Here is a 9,449-nt window from a genome sequence, read left to right as displayed (position 1 = left end):
AAAAAACACTGCTCTTAAGTCCATTCTGACTCATAGTGAACCCTATTGGATTTTGGAGGAGGTAAATCTTTATGGAAATAGATTGCCCAGTCTTGCTTTGGCAAAGTGGCTGGTAAGTTTAAACCACCAACCTTCTGGTTAGCAGTCAGATACCTTAGGCACTGTGCTACCAGAGTGCCTTATATTTATATACATGTATACAGAAACAAACTCACTGCAAGTCTATCAACTCTATCCCGACTCATAGCAACCCCTCCTTGGGTTTCTGAGGTGGTATCTCTACGGAAGTAGATTGCCCAACCCCCCTTCTGAGGAGTGGCTGGTGGGTTTGAACCGTTAGCTTTCTTGTTAGCAGTCAAATGCCTTAGGCACTACAGTACCAGACCTGAACTCAATTTTCTCAGCCTCATTCAAATATCTAAATTTCAGTAATCATCTTTTGGGTGAACAAATTAAGATGTTATTAAATGATAGGATAATTAATTCTGTGTTAATTATGCAATACTTGAGATTATCTGGAGGTGTTAGGTTAAACAACTGATCAATCTAATTATTTTGGACTCTTGTTGTCTACATGTGCACTGTTTAAAATGATGTGCTTCACGTTGCTATTGTGAAAAGCTTGTTCTTGAAATCAATATTTGAGTTCAAATTTTCTTGTTTTGAGGTTAGATGAAAAAGAAAAAAAAACTACTAGAACGTGGAATTGGTTTCATCATTAGTTGTAGCACATATATAGAAGAACAAACAATAAGCAGATAGATATATTTCCACCAACCATTATCTTCTCAAGATTTTCCTAGTCAAATCTTCTCCTAATTCTTATTTCCATTTTACAAAATTGAAACTAGAATTGTAAAAATCTTCTTCTTCGATAATCAGAAAAGTCTATTGCATGCTTAAAAAAAAAAAAAAATTATGTGGACTAATCCACGTGTCAGTTTGCCTATTAAAATACAAACAATTTTGTTAAGCCTATTTTATTCAGCAGGACCCATTGTGGTATATACTACTGGTTACCAACTGAAAATGACAACTATTTCTTCAATACTAAAATTACTTCTGGCTCCCTGATGGCACAATGGTTAGGTACTTGGCTGTTAAGCTAAAGGTTGGTGGTTTGAATCAACCACTGACTCTGCAGGAGAAAAGACCTGGCCATCTTCTTCTATAAAGATTACAGCAGAAGAAGCCCTGTTTTATTTTGTTCCATACATTGCTACAAGTCATAATCCACTCAATGCACATGGTAAAAATAGTACCTTGATTTTGTCCAGGCAAGGAGCAGAAATGTGACTGGGGAGGGGGAGAAGGAGGCGGTGGGCCCCCTCTATACCCAGGACCTGAAGAATGTTTGGTTTAATTCATTCATGGTTAATTCATGACCTGATGCTAGTTACTGACTAGAGTAGTTTTATGAGCTAGTTTTGAACAATGAGAGATGAAAGGAACTTTGCTGGGGAGAATTCTTGGAACTTTTACATTCAGTATATAAATCATGTGGAACATATAGAATTGTTACAGTGGCTTATTATGATGAGATTATTATACTGGGATATAATTATTAAAAATAACCCCATAGCATTTATACATTGGGATTATAATAATACTGCATGCGCATCTACTATGCATATTATTTATTAATTATATGACTTATGGTAGATCTTATGGATAGACTGATGTCTGCATAATTCCTCTTGTTCTATGAAAAAGCTAGTTTATCTTGCTTCAACTCACTACTTGCTAATTCTATTTTTATTCAGTTGTGTTTTTTCTGAATCCTTGTATCCTTTATTCTTTAAAGATTTTTTCACAATATTCTTCATGTCTGGAGATAATTTACATTGTAATTTTTTTTCAATTAATTATTTTTCATCATTGTGTAATAATTTTTTCAGCTCTATATTTTAATGTACCAATTCTTTCTTCAGCTGTCTTTAAACTACTATGTAAATCATTGAGTTCTCAAATCAGTTATTATATTTTTGTTTTCTTGAAGTTGAATTGAATTATTCTCCAGAGGTGCCTTCTAATTTTGGTAATCACTAGTTTCTGGATTTTTCATTATTTCTCCTTCATTAAATCTTCTGTTGCTTCAAGCATATTTCATTTACATAATTCATATTTTGATCACACTAATTTCCAATATCTGCCATCTGAGGGTTTGATTCTACTGTTTGTTGCCTCTGCTGATGCCTTGTGGTGGTGGCAACCCCCCATTATGGTTTGTGATTTTTTAACTCTGAGTTTGTAATCATTAGAACTTTGTGGGAACACTCAGAAGCTTAGTATGAAGGCGGTTGTTCTAGGGATAATTTGAACAAGTTTATTTTAAATTTCTGAGCCCTAATCTGAGACCACTTTAATCTATACTTTTATCTTGTGTTATCGGGCCCATGGACAATGTAAATTCTTGACTAGAATCTGTGTGAGGGTTGATGTGAAGTTAAAATTCCCAAAAAAGACTTTTTTTCCTGCTTCCTTTAAGCCAAATCCAGGATAAAGCAAAAACAAACTCCTGCAATTGAATCAATTATAACTCATAGGGACCCCCATAGGGTTTCCAAGGCTATAAATCTTTACAGAAGCAGAATGCCTCATCTTTCTTCCATGGAGTGCCTGGTGGTTTTGAACTGCTGAACTTTTGGTTGCAGCCAAATATTTCAACCACTGCATCAACAGAGGTTCTTAAGTCCAGGATAGGCAAACCTTTTTACCATCTTTTACCTTCTTCTCATTTCTCTCCCTTTCACTCACTGAAGAAGTTTCTTTTTGGTTACTGTCTTAGGCTGGGTTCTCTAGAGAAGCAAAATGAGAGAGAGAGAGAGAGAGCAATTTATCTCTGGGAAATGCTCACACAGTTGTAGAGGCTGGTGAGTCTCAATTTCATGGATCAAACATCAAGCAGGAGGCTTTTCCCCTCTTACTTAGCTGCAGGTACTGATGAATCCAAGATCAGCAGGCAGTATGGCAAATGAGGAACCCAAGACTGGTAGGTGAAATAGCAGATTATTGGCTCACAGGCTGGAAGGCAACAATGCCAAAATTGGCAGGCAATAAGGCAGGCCACCAGTTCAGCTCCAAGAACCAGAGATGATGAGCCAGGCACAGGACCGAGATCGAGCAGAAAGGCTGAGCATTTTCCCAGGATGGTCATATATACATTGGAAGCAGATCAACCCCTGAAGAAACTCTCTTTCAACTGACTGGCTGCTTAGAGCATATTTCATCATGGAAGTGATTACATGTGAACTATTTACACCATTTAGAATCATGGTCCAGCCAAGTTGACACACAACCTTAACTATCACATTTACATGTGTTTCGTTCAGAATTCTTCATCTGATTTCCTCCTTATTCTGACTCCTGGCTTTCTTTCTCATGCCTAAGATCAGGATTAGCATTCAGTTACCCCATGGAATTCACATTTTATCCATATTTCAGAGAGCTCTGGTAGTGTAGTGCCTAAGGTACTTGACCGCTAACCAGAAGTCTGGCAGTGCAAACCCACCAGCCACTCCTCAGAAGGAAGGTTGGGCAATCTACTTCCATAGTGATACTGCCTCGGCAACCCAAGGAGGAGTTGCTATAAGTCGAGTCCGACTCCACGGCATATAACAACAACAGCAACATCCATGTTCTTTAATATTTCCCTTAGAATTTTGCAAGCTCTTTTGTGTATTTAAAGAGTTGTTTTTAATAAATTCATCCAGCAAATTTAGGTGTTCTGTATACCTTAGAAAATAAGAGTTTCTAAACCATCATATTGCCAGAAATAGAAATTCTGTTTATTTTAAACATAACAATTATTCATACAGCATTACCGTGTAATCCTCAGCATTCCGGACTTAGTGAAGTTATTTTATGAGGTATATATTTTCTTGGTATCAAGGTACAAAAATACTGAGTTTTTGCTCTTTTGTGATTTCATTTTCTATTTTACCTACTTTAATTACCTTATTGTATTGTTTTGTATTGCTTTGAACTATTATACATCCTTTCCAAAAAACATAATACAAATAAATTTGTAAAACAAAACGTGTTAAAACATAGCTCTGGTTTTGTACTTTTAGAGTTTCAAGTGCAATTTTTCATACATTGTTTTATATTTTCTCCAAAATATAGGCAGTGTGAATCTTCTTATGTGGCCAGAAAGGAACTCACTCACCAGATGGTAAAGCCTGAACTAGAATCCATTTTCCAAATCCTGATGCAGTACACTTAAGTTTGCATGAGACAAGTTGGATATTATAAATATATCCAACTTATATAGAGGATATAATAAGGGGAGGAGGAAGTAAATTCTATGCTAAAACTCCTTTAGCCATGCTCTCAGGGTATTTTCTAAGTGAGGTAGTCATGTTGACATTAACATAAAGTATGTTTTCCCCTACACATTCTAGAGGACCTTTATTGTAATTGTTGTGGAATTTATTTGTTACAAATAAATTCCTATTTATCTTTTAGATTAATATTATTCCATTTGATGGACAGTCTACAGACAGTCTACAGACGTAATTTAGACATAATTCACACATTTAGTAGTCTAAAAATTTAATTGTTTGAATGTGAGATATTGCCCAATTAAAGACTAGAACACAGCTATATAGAAAGTGTGTTTTCATTTTCAAATGAAGAAAGAGATAATATCCCCACATGCTTTTTAAAATGAATATTACTTACAGTTTTATATGCAAAGGTCTCTTCATAAAATGCTAGCATCAGAGCAAACTGAACAATAGCATATGTCTTTAACAGCTGAGATGCTGGAGATGAGAAGGCAATTTCTTTCCCAGTGACCTAGGTTGATGAGAAAGAAAGCTTTTTACATTCCTTCTTAGCATGTTCTTCTTTTTGAAATTCACATTAAGTGAGGAAGAGATTTGCAAAAAGAATTAAACAACTTGCTATGCTCCCCCCTTGTTCACTGTTCAGCTTTTGCATGCATTAAAAATAACATGGTTTGGGTCAGGTACACATTACTCCTCAAAGTGACCTTTTTTTTTTAACACTTTGAAGAGGATTTTTGCAGCAGTTTGCAGCATGATTCAGTTTGCCTCAAAGATCAATAGGGAGTGCCTAGGTAATTCAAACAGGGCTTGGCTGTTAACTAAAAAGTTGGAAGTTTGAGTTCATCCAGAGTCACCTCAGAAGACAAGTTTGTAATCTACTGCAGAAAAATCAGTCACTGAAAACCTTATAGAGCACAGTTCTCATCTAATGCACGTGAGGCCAACATGAGTCAGAGTTAATTCAGCAACTGGTTTACTTTTGGTTCAAAAAGCAATATGAGAATTGATTCAGCAGTATGTGCTGATGCCATGTACTGATGGTAAAGAAGGTCAAAGTGAATAGGGTGGATCTTTTGTTGCAATTATAACTATGAGCATATAGGAAAGCAAAGCAAAGAGAAAAGTAAAGGTCATTTTGTGTAGGTAGGTAATCATGCCTCAAAGAGAAATATTTTAATTGAAATAACTTTTCAAAACGACTGAGTTTATCAGAAATGCTGCACTTCTATTTTTATAATGCAGATTTAGGTACTCACCTGACCTTATAAATAATCACTTTGAATTATCTATCTATTGAAAAAATGAAAAAAAAAAAAAAAATAGACCACATCTAAATAAAATTTTAGAAGCTGAAAAAAGCAAATTATTTTCAACTCTATCAATTTGTTAGATGGTTTCATAACTGACTATGAATATAAACATAGTTTCTGGGAATATTCATAATACCAGCTTTGATAATTCAATAGTAAAAGAGCCAAACTAAATAGTCATATCTTCTTAGTGTGTGACCTCAGACTTTCCATTATGGGGACCTCATATTTTCATGGACAAAATTAAAGTTAGACTGAATCATCTCTAGACTCCCCACCATTTCTGATGTTCTTGATATCTGTGACTAAACCATGTGTCTTTGTGAAGCATTTGCCCTGCACAAAAACATTGACCTCTGCTGGTCTGCTCCTTAAAATGTGTTTCTGGTTAAGGGGCATGTCTGCCTGGGAAAAGGAACCCTCTTATAGGCCCCTACTTTGTGAGAACTCATAAAATCATGGGTGACAGAGCTGCATCTGTCTAAAGGAACATTGTTTCTTGAATTTACATGAAGACAACATATATATATATAGAGAGAGAGAGAGAAAGAGAGAGAGAGAGAGAGAGAGAGACTGACTGTTGACCTGACAGTATACACTAACCCCCATCACCACCAAACCATTAACTGTACTTACTTCTGGAATTTCTTCACTCAATCCAAGTCTTGGTTTACCTGGACCCCATCCTGGTCCTTTAAATATGACAGAAAACTTATTGAAGAATCCAGGTGTGGTCCAGAATGTAGTCCATATGTATAATAAATGATGGAACTAGGAAGAATAAAAATATTACTAATTTAAAATAAAAGAAACTCAGAACAAAAAAATTAAATTCAACAAATCTTATGTTTTACTTTATTGCAAAATAAAACATATATAGGTGGTCCCTGACTGACAGTAGTGTTCAGTCCTAACTTTCATTCTGATGTAAGTACAATACCACATTTGTTTTTCAGTTTCCATTTTATTGCCTTTTATTATCAGTATCTTTATAATCAATCTATCCTTAGCTGTCTTTGGGTTGGCATGAGAATGATAACACCAGCAAATTACATCCTACAACCTTACATGTAGTATATATTACTAATGATAAGATAAAATTTACAAAAAAACAGGACAGTTGTAAGTATGATTCATCATAACTCAAATACACCGTAAGTCGGGGATTATAATATTATATCAAATATTCACTATAATTATGTTGCTGTTCAGTCAAGTGAGTTCTGATTCATAGTGACCATATGTACAACAGAACAGAAGGTTGCCTGTGGCCCTGTGCCATTCTTGCATCTATTGCTATGTTTGAACCCAGTGTTGCAGCTATTTTGGCAATCCATTTATCTGAGGGTTTTCTTCTTTTTCATTGACCCTAAACTTTATTAAGCATTATGTCCTTCTCTAGGGACTGTTCCCTCCTAATCACAGGTCCAAAATAAGTAAAGTGAAGTCTCTCTGTCCTCACTTCTATGGAGAAGTTTACCTCTACTTCTTCCAAGAGAGATTTGTAGTGACTCCTCCTCAGGTTTCTGAGGTGGTATCTCTATGGAAGTAAATTGCACAGTCTTCCTTCTGAGGAGTGGTTGATGGGTATGAACAGCCAGCCTTCTAGTTACAAGTCTAGTGTCTTAGTCACTATACCACCAGAGGTCCCATTCTTCTGGAAGTCAGTGGTATATTCAATATTCTTAATCGACATTATAATTCCAATGCATCAATTCTTCTTCAGTCTTCCTTATTCATTGTTCAGCTTTTGAATGCATAAAAATACCATGGCTTGGGTCAGGTGCACATTACTTCTCAAAGTGACTTTTTTTTTTTTTTTTTTTTAACACTTTGAAGAGGATTTTTGCAGCAGATTTGCCCAATGCAATATGATGTTTCATTTCTTGACTGTTGTTTCCATAAGTGTTGATTGTAGGTCCAAGTAAAATGAAATGCTTAACAACTTCAGTCTTTTTTCCATTTATCATGATGTTGCTTATTGGTCAAGTTGTAATGATTATTTTTCTTTATATTGAGGTATAATCCACACTACAGGCTGTAGTCTCTGATTTTCATTAGTAAGTGTTTCAAGTCTTCTCACTTTCATCAAGAAAAGTCGTATCATCTGCATATTACAAGTTGTTAATGAGTCTCCTTCCAATCCTGATGCTGCATTCTTTCTTATATATTCCAGCTTCTCAGGTTATTTGTTCAGCATGGAGATTGAATAAGTATGTTGAAAAATAGAACCCTGACACACAGTTCTGTTGAGCCCAAAGCATGCAGTACCACGTTGTTCTGTTAGAATGACTGCCTCTTGGTCTGCGTGCTGGTCTTTCATGAGAAAAAGTAAGTGTTCCGGAATGGAATCCCATTCTTTTCAACGTTATCTATAATTTGTTCTGATTCCCATAGTCAAATGCCTTTGCATAGTCAATAAAGCACAGGCAAACATCTTTCTGGTATTTTATGTGCTCAGCCACGGTCTATGTGACAACAACACTGATATCCCTCATTCCATATTCTCTTCTGAACCCAGGATGAATTTCTGGTAGCTCCTTGTTAATGTACTACTGCAAACATTTTTGAATTATCTACAGCATAGTTTTATTTCCATATGATATTAATGACATTGACAATTTCTGCATTCTGTTAGAACACTTTTCTTTGGAATTGCACAAGTATCAATCTTCTCAGTCAGGTGGTGGGGTATCTGTCTTCCAAATTTCTTGCCATAGATGAATGAATACTTCTAAAACTCCATTTATTGAAACATCTCGATTGGTATTCCATCAATTCTTGGAACCTTACTTTTCACCAACGTTTTCAGTGCAGCTTAGATTATTTCCTTCAGTACCATAAGTCCTTGATCACATGCTACTTCATGAAATGGTTGAACATTGACCAATTATTTTTGGTACAGTGATTTTGTGTATCCTTTCTATCTTTTTTTATTGTTGTTGTTGTTGCTTCCGCTTGCATCATTCAATATTTTGCTCATAACACAACATACAATGCACTGCTGTCAAGTAGGATCCAACTCATAGCAACCCCTCCTTGGGTTTCCAAGGAGGTATCACTACGGAAATAGATTGCTCAAACTTCCTTCTGAGGACTGACTGGTGGGTTTGAACCACCAGCCTTCTGGTTAGCAGCCAAATGCCTTAGGCACTATGCCATTTTGCCATAGAATCCTTCAATATTACAACTTGCAGTTTGATTTTTTCTTCAGTGTTTCAGCATGAGAAATGTTGAGCACGTTCTTTTCTTTTCATTTTCTAACTCCAGCTCTTTGAACATTTTCATTATAATACCTTACTTTGTCTTCTTGAGCTGCCCTTTGAAATCTTCTTTTCAGTCCTTTTCCTTCATCATTTCTTCCTTTCACTTTAGTTACTCTACATTTAAGGGACATTTCAGAGTCTCTTCTGACATCCATTTTGGTATTTTATTCCTTTTTTGTCTTTTTAATGGCCATTTGCTTTCTTCATAAATTATATTCATGATGTCATCCCACAGCTTATCTGGTCTAAGGCCATTTTTGTTCAACACATCAAATCTATTCATGAACTGTTCTCTAAATTCAGGTGAGATACTCTCAAGGTCATACTTTGGCTCTCATATACTTGTTTTAATTTTCTTCAGCTTCAAGTTAAACTTGCATAGGAGCAACTGATGGTCTGTTCCACAGTCAGCCCCTGCCCTTGTTCTGATTGTGATGATATTGAGCTTTTCCAATTGGTTCTTTCAATAGATGTAGTTGTTTAGATTCCTATGTATTCCATTCATTGTTGTGCATGTACATTGTTGTTGTTATGCACTGTCCAATTAGACCCAACTCATAGCGACCCCTCCTTGGGTTTCC

General features: G+C 35.8%; 1 protein-coding gene across 1 annotated transcript in view; it reads right to left on the bottom strand.

Moving 5' to 3' along the window:
- The window catches only part of AGMO (alkylglycerol monooxygenase), a 265,841-nt gene that overhangs the window by 35,314 nt on the left and 221,078 nt on the right, over window positions 1-9,449 (bottom strand). Inside the window, exons 9-10 of the mRNA XM_007946666.2 lie at window positions 6,239-6,373; window positions 4,684-4,800 (exon numbers count right to left, since the gene is read on the bottom strand). Coding sequence (XP_007944857.1) covers window positions 4,684-4,800; window positions 6,239-6,373 — 252 coding nt within the window. The remainder of the gene's footprint in view (window positions 1-4,683; window positions 4,801-6,238; window positions 6,374-9,449) is intronic.

This window comes from Orycteropus afer, unplaced genomic scaffold (assembly GCF_000298275.1).
Source record: "Orycteropus afer afer isolate SDZICR_OR568_19922 unplaced genomic scaffold, OryAfe1.0 scaffold00008, whole genome shotgun sequence".
In the NCBI taxonomy this organism is placed as follows: domain Eukaryota; kingdom Metazoa; phylum Chordata; class Mammalia; order Tubulidentata; family Orycteropodidae; genus Orycteropus; species Orycteropus afer.
The sequence above is the reverse complement of the archived record's forward strand: the minus strand, read 5'-3'. Positions and strand labels throughout refer to the sequence as shown.